This window comes from Sciurus carolinensis, chromosome 2 (assembly GCF_902686445.1).
Source record: "Sciurus carolinensis chromosome 2, mSciCar1.2, whole genome shotgun sequence".
NCBI lineage: Eukaryota > Metazoa > Chordata > Mammalia > Rodentia > Sciuridae > Sciurus > Sciurus carolinensis.
The window spans coordinates 164,874,269-164,889,711 of record NC_062214.1 but is presented as its reverse complement, the minus strand read 5'-3'; the positions used below and the strand labels follow the sequence as shown (position 1 = coordinate 164,889,711).

Here is a 15,443-nt window from a genome sequence, read left to right as displayed (position 1 = left end):
AGGTTAAGAGACACTACCCAAAGTCTAAATCGATTGCACTGATCTGTCCTTGTAGATGATACCTTTATAAATAAAGTTTAGCCTATCCTTCCAGTAGTCTCTAATTTCTTCAGCCAGAAAGTTTCTCAATACTCCGATGACTCATAGGTCTTTATATCTCTTTTATGGCACTTAACATGTCCTATCTTTTAAAAATATTTAGATGTATAGGTCTTAAGATACTCAATGGCAAGTTCTGGAAGGGCAGGGACTGAGTCTTATTTATCTTTCTAGATAAACAACATCTACAAACACTCATTTTTCTAATTAAATGAATAGGGCACTCCCTTGTTTATGGTAGTTTTTCATTTTTTCTTGAAATATTATAATTAAAAAGCATAAATATAAGTGTGTTCACTATATTTATATAGTATCTTTTGGCAACTGTATTTTTTTAAAAAGTTGTGTATCAAAGCTGGGCGTGGTGGCACACACCTGTAATCCCAGAAGCTCAGGAAGCTGAGGCAGGAGGTTTGCAAGTTCAAAGCCAGCTTCAGCAACTTAGCAAGGCCCTGTCTCTAAATAAAATACAAAAAAGGGTTGGGTATGCGGCTCAGTGGTTAAGTGCCCCTGGTTTCAATCCCTGGTACTTCCCCCAAAGAAATGTGAACAGGAATTACAATAATCCTAATTATACCATCTTTTGGAAAAATCAATTTGACTTACAGTATTTACTAGTTGCAATTTTTCTCTCCTGCCCTCCCTCTTTTCCCTATTTTGGTGGTGCTCGAGATGGAACCCAGGGCCTCTAGGTGGGCTAGACAAGTGTTCTACCACTGAGCTACATTCCCAGGTATGCAATTTCTTTCTTCAAAAGAATACAACCTGCAATTACTTTAAAGGTACTTTATTAGTAGATTAAACTTTAATTGAATCAAAAGGAACACCTCTTGAAAAGAGGTGGAAGACAAATCTAATCCTTTTCAACATTCAATATATTTACATAGCTCCACTAGAAAGTTTAAAATGTGACTTGATTTTTAATAATTTAATTTATATCAAGTCTTTAAGGAACAGACCAATAACACAAAAAGCATTATCAGTCTTTACTGAAACACTCATAACTTCTGAAATAGTTATCAAGACTATGGGCCCAGACATCTTACAAGAAATAAGAATACCTGAATTCTATTTCTAGCTCTAGCAACCTTGAATAGATTCAAATAGAATTTATGGGATTAAAATTTTAAAACTTTTTGAATGAAACTATATTCACCCCATAGTGACTTTAATGCTAAATATGTATTGCTTCTTCCTAAATCACACCTCTTTTTATCTTAGAACTCATTCTGCCAGAACCCCTTGTCTTAAAAAGAAGAACATATTGCTAAAAGATTCATTATTAGTAAAATAATTTAAAGAAACCCCAAATCTATAATTTAACAAAAGTGTCTCAATATAGCTTGAAGGGCAATATTTTGAGATTTGAAAGGGAGGGAATGCAGGAGAGGTAAGTTTAGTTTCTTTTACTGCATTTAATGTGTTCTGGTCAAGTGTTTGACACTGCATAAATAACCCCATTGCTACATATAAAGATAAAATAAACAGCTAAAAACTCTGGTGTAGAATGGTGTTTCTCGGTTTTCTACCACAATATTCCCCAAATAACAGAGGACAGTAAACTCATGAGAATAAGAAACCTGTCCTACCTAGTTTAAATTTGATGGTTTATCAGATTTTCATTTTAAATAATCACATATGCCATTCATTATTTGAAACTAATTTACCCTGCCTACCAGTAAGTAAAACTGATAGTCCAGGAAAATATACCATGTTTATCTTTGTATCTTGCAAAACATGGATTCACTTTCCTCAGGTTTACTCATTATTCAGTTTGAGAAGCAGTTGTAGCATAAATACGGAAACAAATATCTATGATTATGTGTGTAGAGCTGGTCCATGATTCTTGGTCCTTGATTCCCTCACAGCTGTGTCTGTGCTGGGAACTTCCTGTGCAAAGGTGCAGGTCAAGATGGCCCAGGTGCTATGCGGCTCACAGGCCTGAGGAGGCTACATGAAAGGCATGCATCTCTATCAGCTGGAACCCTGGACTCAGGCACCAACTCCTAGGGGTAGAGAATTCTGGGCATAAGATGACCTCCATGTCTCACAAGTTTTGCTGCATCCTTTAGACTGCTTACTTTGCCAAAACTTTCTCACAAATAACTTTCTGATGACAAAACCTGTATAATAAATGTGCTGAGTTAGCTCTGGGTCAGTCAAACTCCAACAGGGTTTGGCTGCCCACCTAACTTTTTCTCTATGTGTGTCTTTTCTTCATCCCCTATCATCCCTGTCTGGGTGAATAACGGCTGTGCTGGTTGTAACAATTATGTGCAAGAATGTAGGCTCATTAGGAACAAGGCTATAAGGTGGGTAGCTTCCACTCCCTATATCCACATTTTCCAATTATAAGTGGGTTTTCACAGATTTCTTTCTATATCCTTAAGTGGGAACTGAAGATAAAGGTGATGTCATTACAAAGCAGCTTTGAGTTCTTCTGAGACATATGGATAGTCAGTATTTTAAACTCCTAAAACAAAAATATTTCTTTTTATTAACCATAAATACTGCAATACACCTAAAAAATTTTATAGAGGTTAAATCAAAAGTTCTTACACACTTCCAGTGATACTGGTCTAAGTCAGTAATTCTCAGAGTAACATAGGACAGAAAATCCTCTTAGAATTTACAAGCCTTATATCAGCACTGCTACTTCTTTCCCACAACAAAGCTAGATTTAAAATCACTAATTACAGAAAGTCACCATTATAGATAGAAGTATATATTCTCTCTCTGGTGTGTCAGGTTTGAAAACATACAAAAGAACTACTGGAGGCTTAAGGTTGCTGTTGAGAGACTATGATGGCTCCAGAATTTTATTATGATTAAATGGTGAGCTTATTAGCAGACAGATAGTCCAGTATCTAGAAGTTATTCTCAGAAGTTGTTTTTTTCTTCTCTGGATCTTTCAATTTTTCCATTTAACATTATACTTTTTAAAAGGAAAAACTACATGAAATTCTTATGAACACTTTTTTTTTCATCTTGGAATAAAAGGATAACTCTATTTATTTATTTATTTATTTATTTATTTTAGCTGTAGGTGGACACAATACTTTTATTTTATTTTTATGTGGTGCTGAGGATCAAACCCAGGACCTCACACATGCTAGGTGAGCACTCTACCACTGAGCCACAACCCCAGCCCAACTCTTCTATTGTTGCAGGTTAAAATCTACTAATATATTCCAGTATTGTGCTTGTGTTTTAAATTTTGAGGATAAAACATATATAATGAAAACAAATTTTATGAGGAAGTCATTTTAATACCTTTAATGGCTCTTAATCATTCTCACCATCTCCCTATGGTGGAGAGGTACACCTGGCTGACTATTACTTATACTTTAGGTCTCAGTTTAGAAATTGCTTCTTCAAAAAGAACTCTGAATATGTGTTAGATGTGTATTTCCATACTTTAACATTATCATAGCATTTTTTTCATTGTTCATTTATTCATCTGACATTGCCCCTAGACCTCCCCTGACAAAAGAGGGAATGTGCCTGTCTTCTTCATGTAGTCCAGCAGGGTGTCTAGCATGTATCAAGTGCTTTTATTCAAATATTTTTATTTTGTAATTGCCTTTATAAAAATCTTAAGGAGGTCAAACAGAACTCTTTTACCAAAACCTTTTTGAAATGATGCATGAAAAGAAAGTAACCATCTAGTTTAGATGAGTAAATACAGAAAATGGCTAGATTTAATATGTTTAGAAGATTATTTAACATGTATATTAAACATATACTTAAACCAGGCACCTCTAAGGCATCAAAGTATTTTTTTACTAGTCATCATTTTCATTTACAAAGTTAGTTTTTAATTATATTTATTAAATAATTAAGTTAAACTAATTACATATTTACTGAGACAATGAGAGAAAGATAAAAGAAAAAAAAGACAAATTTGCCAGTGTAGTTTACTTGTTAAACAGAATAGTTTGTTAGTTTTTATAAGGAAAAAAATGTAGTAGAGAATTGAGTTTAAATGTTTGGGGTTCTTTATCATTAAATCATATCTATTCAAGGGCATTTATACCAACTGGAAAAAGCATTTTGACTGCTGGTAGTCGCACATAGCCTAAAACAGTTAATATATTTTAAAAAATAAATCAATAATTTTTGAAGAACACTTCAAGCCATTAAGTACAGAGGCAAGATTACCATTCTGAATTATCATAAGGAATCTATTTGGAAGAATCAGGGACCTTCAAAATGTAATTAGTTCAGGTTTAGAATGCATCTGTGATATAGAAAAATAAACCAATCATTTTATCATTTCATTATTAGGGATATATCTGACATCTATAGGTGATGGGAAAGATACTGATTATTTTTAATTAGAAGAATAATCTTAAATATTTTCCTTCACTTAAAAATTACTATATAGGGTATGGTTTTACAACTATAAAACAATACAGGAGAAAAACAAGTATGATATAGCTACTAAAATAATTAGATATGCATAGAAATTCCTGTACTAGTGACATATTTGGACAGGACTCACTACATTTTTTTTTTTTTGTGGCAGTACTGGGGATTGAACCCAGGGCCTTGTGCATGTGAGGAATCACAAAATTCTACCTCAGGCATATCATGTCAAGTGTGCATAAATGAAAATAATTTCATAACAGTGGTTCCAAAGGAAATATCCTAAGATTCTTTGAACAAGTCAGAACAATAAGAGATACAGTTGATTTACAGCTAACTGAAGGATTACTGTCAAGGAGCTTATGTTTCCTCTACTTCTTGGAAACATGTTAATTCTTTAAAAGATTATATAAATTGACAGGGAAAGAGAGAGAGAGACAAAGAGACTGAAAGAAAGAATATATATAAGCAGAAAAGGATGGTGACAATACTTTCAAAATGACAAAAAAATTCTAACTCAGTCATAAATCTCTTTATTGGATACAAGATTAACATCTATACTATTTTAGTTATGATGAGTTCTGTAAGCATATTAAAAATAATCACTAGTTTAATTAATTAAAGGCACAGTTCACTTCATTAGCATGAAGAAAAACATATGATTTTACAGAATACCTATGCTGACAAAGAAAAATCTATTTAATTAAAATTGTAATTCTATGCTATCATGATAAAATGACTTCAATCAGGAACTACACCATGACTAAGAAGAAAATACAACTGTTTAATACAGGAAGTTGTAGGGAAGGTTTGAAATAAGTTACAGCATAGAAGAACAGGGACAGAAATATTAAAATTATTTCATTTAGCATCTACACATTCCAGGCAATTTCTATAACTCTAATTATTATTCTGCTAGGCAAGGTATGAGGCACAAGTTTCCTGGGAGGGACTCAGACTAGAATACAACTGAATATGCTAACCAGAGTTCTAGCATGTGTAAGCTCTATGACCCTGGATAAATCATTTTCCTGAACTAGGCCTTGAATTACATGAAGGAAGGATGGTTTCTATATCCTGTTTACTTGTAACATTAAGAAATTCTGAATGTTTGAAGTTGAAGCAATTTTAAATCTTCATATCCTATGGTTTCCACTAAAGACTATCAAATGTACAAGACAGCCTTAAAAACCAAATAAACAAAACAACCACTTGTAGCATACAGGTGGGGCCAAATTATATATTAAACCTGATAAATCCTGTGAGGTCAGTTTTTTGTTGTTATTGTAGTGTGTGTGTGTGAGTGTGTGTGTGTGAGTGTTTTCTTTTTAACTTTTCTATTAACTGATTACCACTCAAAAAGATGCCTCTCCCTAGACCCAGTGAAATATAGGACCCTACCCTACCCTGGCTATAAATTTCCACAATCAAAAATGTTTAAACTGTCCAAGAAATGAAAATAGTTACAGTGAGCATGGCAGATGTGGCTGCTTTTCCTGGTGGACCAATTTAATATCTTCCTAATCTTTATACCTTTATAAACTAAGGTCAGGTCAGTAGAAGACATAACCTCAAAACTGAAGCTCAGGGAGGTTCTAAATTAAGAGGTTCAATGTAAAAATGAAGTGAATTACAAAGAAAAAAATTTGTTGATATATAGGATGAGGATTCTAAATCATCCTATGGCAGATAAAAACTATATTACAAGATAATACTTTCAACCCATATGGACCATTTTATAGCAATCCCAAGTATTTTAAAGAAATTATCTAATTAATTTTCATGACACTTCTGTGAAAGTCAGGTATTAACTAATTTTTTTTTCCAAAGAAGGCAAACACACACATACATGCACACACAAATTCCACAGGAACTACCAAAGCTACTCACTGCCAATGACATATCTAGAGTTGTAACTTACGAAAAAAGGAGCTTAGGCCAATGATAAATGTATTAACTGAAATGTCTCCAACTTTTTGAAAAATATATGACTTCCCACAAGATGTAAGTGCAGAAACAGTGTATTTCCTTGCTTAGCATTTACCACTTAGTTCAGCATCTGCTACCTTGTAGGCACTCATTATACATTTACTCAGTGAATAAAGGCTATTAATAGTAGCTAACAGTTACTAAAACTCTTGTATCAGGTACTGTGGTAAATGTTTTACATATATTATTTCATTTAATGCTACAAACAGTTCAATGAGGTAAAATATTACTTCTCATTTTACTGATAAGGAAACCAAGGCCTGGGTTAAGTAACTTGCTCAAGATTACACAATGTTAGCAGCAGGATTTTAAAATAAAGGTAGCCTGACCTTAGATCAAGATTATAGAAAAAGAGTCTTACACTAGAAGTAAGAAACTATATCTATAGTCCAGTCCCTCTAATACCATTTCCTTAAAAAGAAAAGAAAATTTTTAAATGACATTTTGTTTTTAACTCTTTAGAATGCCTGGCATAGTACTTTAATTCACATTATTCTTCATCAAATGTTTCCTAAAGAAAATTAAAATCACATGAACAAATTAGGTTTCATTGTTCTCAACCATAAAATGAAGATAAGTTACCTGCATAGTCTACCTCAATGGTTCTAAGACTGTGATCCAAAGATTGGGAAATTTTGTAGAAATGCAAATACCTAGGTCCCACCCCAGACTTTATGAATCAGAAACTGAAGTTTTAACAAGTCTTACAGGCATGCTAACATCTGAGAATCAGGGTCTATTTTGTAAAATAATTATAAAGATCAAATGAGTTCAATAGTGTGAAAGTACCCTAAAAAGTGAAAGCTGTATCATCAACATCATTAAAATATTAAATTACATTCCTGGAGAAAAAAACTCAGTGATTTTACTAAATCTAGACTGAAATGAATATCAGAAATGAAATAGAACATAAAATACTTTCCAAATAAGATACTGTTCTTCTAGATTTTATTTGGATAATGTGAGCACCCATGGATCCAGAGTAAAAGATGACTATGATCCATAAAATTATACTTAGAAATCTGATAATTTGATCATGTCAGAGGCCTGATGTGCTACACAAGCTCCTTACCTGACCAGTGTCCAGTGGAGACACCAGATCTGTCTGTGCATGTCTCACTTACAGGTCTAAACACAGTCTCCCATCCACCAGTAGCATAGCGCCAATTCTGAGATTCCAAGATGAGTGTCCGTTGGGTGCCATATGCAATCATGAAGCAATAGACCACATGATGGAGTTGACAGCCATAGCCACAGCCTTTGTTAATGTTACACACCAGTTTCTTGGCTTTGCTACAGTCCTTGGGATTCTATCAAAAAGAAAAAGAAATGGAGATGAAGATAAGATATAGAGAGAGGTCAACTTCTCTTTGCAAGTGACAAGTAGCAAAAATCATAATAAGCCAGAACTGATACAGTGTATTTCTTATCAGGTAAAGAATCCAGCTTAAAGGAATGGAACCAATAAGAAGAATTCAATAAAAAAATGTACATGCATTCAGGGAGATGGCAGTGACAAAAAACAATACTTTGAAAATATCATTAAAGTGAAATTAAGCAGTTATATTAAAACAAAAAAACCTTCCCTCACTTCTGTCTCTCAGAACATGTAACTCTGAACCCACAGTTGTAAACACTGAGATCTTAATGAAAGAAGTGAAAACAGTTCATTTATTCCAACAGCACTTTGACATTCTGAACTTACCCTCTGTGATAAAACTCAAATTATCTTAAATGAAAAACTATAATTTATCTATTAATTCCATCTATCTGCAGAGTTTTAACAAAATCTATTGCTCCATTATGAAGTAAAAGGCACTGAGTAAAGGGATCTCTGAATCCAACTTTTAACAAAATATCAGTCACAGAACTTTTTTTTTTTCTTTAATTAACCTTCATGGTAGCTATTAGTAATTTCAAAACTGAATTTAAACATGTTTTATACTGGCTATTTTGAGAATGTGTTACGCCAGTTGGGAGGTCCACTTTGCTAATTCTATGCTTTCCTATAAAATGGTTAGCTAATGTGAAAATTCTTTTTCCATTCTAAAGTTTTAGTTCTGCTCTAATTTGAATGACCTGTTACTAATAACAATTTATTTTGACAAGGACTCTAGTCTGAGAAGGTTTCCAGGCTGTTTTTTTTACAAGGGAAAAGAGAATGAGTGCTTCTAGGAACAGAATCTCTCTTTTTCCCCACATCGCAAGAGGCAAGGAAAAATCAGTTCTCGATTTACATGAGCCTTGAATAAAGCAGTCGAGAAACGTCACATCTACAACCACATTCCAGGGATATCATCTGTTCTGTCAAGTAGAGACTTGCTTACGAAAGCTAACATGGTAAGGCTATAAAAATGATTCTGAAGGAAAATGCAATGACATCACTTTCAGAAAAGGTACCTTTCATAGTCAAATGCATCACAGCTGCTTTTTTTTTTTTTTTTTTGGATCAAAGCAGAACCTACACCATCAAGAACCTTCAGAGTTAAAGCCCTTATGAATCCAAGACAGCCCGGATAAACTGATTTGGTTAATAATGTTTTCACAATCAAGCAGTAGTTGTCTATTCTTTTCATGAGACTATGAACTCATAGCAGAATCCTAAGGTAATAACCCCAGTCTTGTTGGTATAGCCACAGAAGATTGGAGAAGAACAGAAAAGTGTGATGTCATGTGGGAATGGGAGACACTATTTACTTTCTGTACAGTATCATATAAGGAATCCTGGGAGTATGTGCCACTCTCAAATTACCCCAAGGCTTTATTGTTGACTCAGTTTGTCACAAAAGTAGATTAACGTTGATGTTTGTCAGATTTTTTTTTCATGATTTGTGAGAAATACAGTACTTGAATATCTCTAAAATTTATTTAAATGAAAACTTTATTTGAATGTTGATTCATATGTTTTTCAATAACTTTTTTCTTTTAGAGCACTTTTTAGATGCACTGAATTATTACAAAGATAGTACAAAGTGCTCCCATATACTTCACATTCAGGTTCCCTTATTATTCCAGCTTGGTCTATTATATATTGGTCTTCATATTTGTTTATTAAGGAAAAAAGTAAAAGGACTTTGAAACATTGAAACATTGATCTTTAGTTTGGAAACTACAAATCTTTTACTTAAAAGAAGGGTCTCATCTGCATGTAAGAAAAGCACATCTACTGTCTGACTTAAGAGAACAGTTTAATTAGAATGCACGATTTTAAGCACAAAAGTTGACATAAAAGAGAAAGGAACAGGCAATTTATGCAAGAGGCTTAAGGATTAGTGTGTCTCATATCAAGCTGAATAAAGAATATATAAATTATTTTTTCTTAGTTTATAGCTATGTAACACAAAGAAATGAGAAAACATCCATTATGCTTGATTCTGAAATGAGAATTCTATATATGAAAAGTAATCAATGGAAGACTCCAAGGTGGAGAAGAGAAACTGAATGATTAGAATGGTAACAGTAAATAAAATACTGAAAAAGCTCAGAGTCACAGCCCAAGAATTTAGTTTCTGCCAATACTTAATACCTAAATGTATGAAAAATTCAAAGGATGTTGCTGATAAAAGATCCACAGAAACACAAGGACAGTGAGAAAAAGTATCTGTGTTTCACATAAGATTAGGCTCATCAGTATAAAAATCTAGAAGAAAATGAGTTAGTAATTTTAAGGTAAAGGGAGAGGATTTTTTTTCCCTTTTGTTTTAAAGTCAGTGACAACTGAGATGTACAGGGATTTATGATGATAGAAAGGAACTTCACAGGAAATCCCTAATCTTAACTGAGTCTCTGATATTCACCATTGTTAGAGTAACAACGAATAAAAGGAGATTTTTGGAAGTCTATAGTAGAGAAACAGATGCGCAGCTTTGTGATCTTCGAATATTTTTTGCCAAATAGCCTTTGTCAATTACTAATGATCCTCGTTTTATACTATCAGGCTGATGGCTGCAAAGACTTGAAGGTGTATCTTATCCATGAACAAGTATATATAAAAGGGTCTCATTACTAAAAGAAGCTTCACTTTAATCATGCTACTACTTTAACAGGATATTTACTTCTGATGAAAAAGTCTGTTTTGCAGGCTGGGGTTGTAGCTCAGTAGTAGAGTGCTTCCTAGCATGTGTGATGCACTGAGTTCGATTCTCAGCACTGCATATAAAATAAAGGTCCAGTGACAACTAAAAAAATATTTTAAAAAAGTCTATTTTGCAATTGCTTCTAGGGTACTTAATATACTCTCTCCTATATAAATCTTTAATACTTATGCAAGACTGTAGGCATGTTGTTGTTTCATATTGTGATTCTTATCAATCATTTTCTTCTCCTTTTATAGCATTCCTTCCTCTAATTGCCCCCACTCCCACACCTCCCATATATGGGATATTATATACACTCCAGCAGAAGGACGCTCACTAGGAAGTATTTCTTATTTGGCAGTGGAAGACGACAGAGTACAACAGAAAGTATACACATCAATTTTATCAGGGAAAGTCTTATTCACTTCTCTTTCCTGCCTTGAGTGTATTCATTGACCAATTTCAGGTGAACTTGTGTCCATTAAAGAAAGACCAAGCACTTAATACATGCAATAAACTTGGGAGGTGACATCCAATAGAAAAAGAAACCATATACATAAATAACTATAGTAGCAGACAATTTAAATGTTCTAAGATTATGATAAATAGGAATTAAGGACTAGAAGAAAGAAAAAAAAACCACTTTCAGCTGAACTGGAAGGGTTATGAATAAAATTGCATTTAAGCTAAACCTTGATAGTACAATTTATTGTACTTATGAAATGCTAAGTAAACAGACTTTTAAAAATCATTAAATGGGAGTTCACTCTGTAAAAATAATTGTGAAGTGCAAAGTTAAACTACAGATGCCATAAATTATGTTTATGCCAGATTTTTTTAAACAAGGGTTTCCTTAAAGTTAGACTCATCAATAGACATATATTCTAGCTCCTTGCAATTATAGTAATTATCCAAGTTTTAGAAATAGGAGGAAAATTTGAAAAACCACTTGAGACAATATACTCTAATGAGAGTACTGGGGAGAGGCTTAAGATACAATTGTTACAATAAAGGCTCTGCTATGAACTCAATTGTGTGATTTTGCTTCAATTTGCTACTTTAAAATTGAGTCAAAAATTATCTCCCTCTATAACCTTTCCCTGTTGATCCATCCTTCTTTCTCAGAGACACTATGAGGCTAAATAAGATATATATGCTCAAATTTAACATAAACATACTATCTCATTTATCCTTATCCTCTATGACATTATTTTATATTGAATACATGCAATTTTTAATTTTTTAAATATGATTGTGGTGCAGGGGATGGAACCCAGGGCCCAGTACATGCTAAGCATGTACTGTATAACTGAGCTACATTCCAGTTCTAAATCACCTATCTTTTTCTTATGAATATTTAGGAAGATTTTCCCTACACACAAATAAAAGCCTCTTCAAAGTACTAAATTCCCAGCCACAATGTAATTTCCTTCACTTACTTGTCCAGAGTTACTACTGACCAAAAACATTGTTAAAAAAAGAAAGAAAAAAAAAAAGGCTAAATTGACAAATGAAAACATTTAGTCAAAATAAATTGGACACAACATCTCTAGGCATCTCTTGCAAAAAGTAAATGCTCAAAAATTATTATTTTGGGTTGGAATGTATCTTACTGATAGATTACTTGCCTAATATGTATGGGGTCCTGGGTTTGATCCCCAGCACTGCAAAACAAACAAGCAAAACAAAAACAAAACAAAACCTACTTAAGGGACAAGGGAGATGTACATAGTCACAAAAAAAAATTAGTAGTCAACAAGACAGACTTTAGAGTTGAGATTTCTCAAGCCATTTTTGGTATCCTTATCTATTTCTCCATGATGTCTTCAATACACGATACAAAGAAGCATAGGCTTACAGCATACCTGGACACATATCTACTCATATTTTGTAGGCTAAGGATTAAGAATCAGAGCCCAAGAGAATACTTCTAGCTCCTCTCTAAGAATGTTCCTTCTACTGGGTTGAGTTAATACACAGATAGTTCCAACTCCCAATGAAGACTCAGTAAAACAAAAGAAAGGATCAGGCCAGGTAAGTTAAACTTTATTGTGCTCTTTGTATGCTCTAATCATAAGACTATAAACAGTTTTAAATTTGTTTGTTTCAAAAGATTTGCAGTATCCAGTTTTGTATTGGAAATGAAGAAAAGATTCATTAATAGTATGATGAAAGCATTTCATTGTATTGGAAATAATCTGATTTTATTTCTCCAAATTTTTTTCAAAACAAAAGCAGAAAAAGTAAGGAAGCAAATAAGAGAACTGAAGCACTGCATGGTGGTAATTAAAATGAAGACTTTGGGCACAGTTAATAACCATGAAAAAGAAAGTAAAAAAGCCTTTTCATTGTTAAAAGCCCAGATTGGAAATTACTGTACTGTCTCTTAACATATTAAATGAGAATATTTCTCTAATAATGTTAAGATGATATGGAGGTATCCTTTCCATTCCTGTAGCAAAGAACAATCTGTTGCAAGTAGTAAGGATGTCACAAAACCTCAGGCCCAAGTAGGCTACCAAGTGCTTCACGAACCCAATTTCCCTGTGGCTATTCTGTAAAATACGAGTGTGGAAACTTAATTGAGAAAAGATATCAAGACACATAGCTTATACATTATTATACTGACCCATAACAGCAAATGCAGATAGTTACTATACAGTAAAGAAGAGTAAAGTTATCTTGATGAGTAAAGAAGCAATTTACTGAATTTTGTATTTTATAAACTTTTGCTTACAATTTCCCTACACATTCATATCAGGTATTTTAAAACCATTTAAAAAAATGGAAATTCTAATAATCCAACAGAAAGCAACAAACAATTAAGGAGCATTTATTCTCCTATTGATCTTTGAGATAGTATTCTGATATCTCTGATATATAATCTTGAAAATAAAGTTGACCATGATGAAAAGTTGTTAAGATACCAGGAACAGAACTTCCAAGAAATATGGAATAACCTGAAAAGAACAAATTTAAGATTTATTGGGATAGATGAAGGCTCGAAAATACAAACCAAAGGAATGCACAATCTTTTCAAAGAAATAATATCAGAAAATTTCCCAAACCTTAAGAATAAGATGTAAAATCAAACCCAGGAGGCTCAGGGGACCCCAAATATATAAAATTACAACAGACCACAACAAGACATATTATTACAAAAATATCTAGCATACAAAATAGAGGAAGAATTTTAAAGGCTGTGAGGGAAAAAACAACAGGTCACATTTAGCTGATTTCTCAATCCAGACCCTCAAAGCTAGAAGGTCCTGGAATAATATATACCAAGCTCTAAAAGAAAATGAATGGAGCCAACAATACTATACCCAGCAAAATTAAGCTTCAGAACTGATGATAAAATAAAATGTTCCATGATAAACAAAAGTTAAAAAAAATTCACAACTAGAAAACCTGTACTACAAAACATAATAAAATATTTCATAAAGAAGAAATGAAGAATAAAAGTGAAAACCAGCAAAAGGAGAAATTACAATAGAAAAACACTCAATTAAAAGAGAAACTAATTCAAAATAAAAACCAGAAATAAATCAAATGACAGGAAATGAAATTTATTTCTCAATAATAACATTGAATGTAAATGGCCTAAGCTCATCAATCAAAAAACACAGACTGGCAGATTGGATTAAAAAACAAAAACTGACAATATGCTGGCTTCAAGAGACTAACTTCATAGGCAAAGATATCCACAGAATAAAGGAAGAAACATACCATTCACATGAATCTCATAATTAATAGGGGTTTCTATCCTCATATCAAATAAAGTGGAATTTAAACCAAAGTTTATCAGAAGGGACAAAGAAGGTCACTTCAAACTACTTAAGGAAATTATACATCAATAATACATAGCAATCACAAATATTTATGCCGCGAACAATGGAGCATCTACGTACATCAAACAAACCCTTCTCAATTTTAAGAAGCAAACAGACCACAACACAATAATGCTGAGTGACGTTAACATGCCTTGCTCATCACTTGATAGAGTGTCAAAAAATAAATAAATAAAATAAAAAAGCTATAAAACTAAAAAATACAATTAATAATTTAGATTAACAGACTTATATGGAATATTTCATCCATCAATGACTGAATACACTTTCTTCTCAGTAACACACAGATGCTTCTCTAAAATACCATCCCGAAGGTCACAAAGCAACTCTTAGCAAATACAAAAAAAATAGAGATAATATCTTGAATTCTATAAGATCAAAATGGAATGAAATTAAGGAATCAATGATAAAATAATAAAAAAAAAAAACCAGAAGCTATTCTAACACCTGGAGACTAAATAATACACCATTTAATGACCAATGATTAGCAGAAGAAATGAGGAATGAAATAAAAAAATACTTAAAGGTAAAAGAGAACAGTGACAAAACATATCAAAATCTCTGGAACACTATGAAGGCAATGCTAAGAGGAAAGTTCATTGCATTGAGCTCATTCATTAAAACAATTATAAGTCACCAAATAAGTAACCTAACATTTTATCTCAAACCACTAGAAAAAGAAGAAAAATCAATGCCAAAAGCAGTAGAAGACAGGGAATAATTAAAATCAGAGCAGAAATCAATGAAATTGATGCACAGAATAATTTAAAAATCAACAAAACAAAAAGATGGTTTTTTGAAAAAATAAATAAAATTTATAAACCCTTAGCCACATTAAAGAAGAGAAAGGGAGAAAAAACTCAAATTACTAAAATTTGTGATGAAAAAGGAAATATCACCATAGACACTATTGCAATACTGATGATAATTAGAAACACTTTTGAAAATTTGTACTTCAATAAAATAGAAAATCTTGAAGACAATAACAAATTTCTAGAGACATATGATCTACCCAAATTGAATTAGGAGGACATAGAAAAATTAAATAGATCAATTTCAA

At 32.6% G+C, this 15,443-nt stretch overlaps 1 protein-coding gene across 9 annotated transcripts in view; it reads right to left on the bottom strand.

The window, feature by feature from the left end:
• Fut8 (fucosyltransferase 8) overlaps positions 1–15,443 on the bottom strand; it is a 311,483-nt gene that overhangs the window by 46,238 nt on the left and 249,802 nt on the right. For all 9 annotated transcript variants that reach the window (XM_047539070.1, XM_047539071.1, XM_047539068.1 and 6 more), the window contains one exon: positions 7,529–7,766. In XM_047539070.1, coding sequence (XP_047395026.1) covers positions 7,529–7,766 — 238 coding nt within the window. The remainder of the gene's footprint in view (positions 1–7,528; positions 7,767–15,443) is intronic.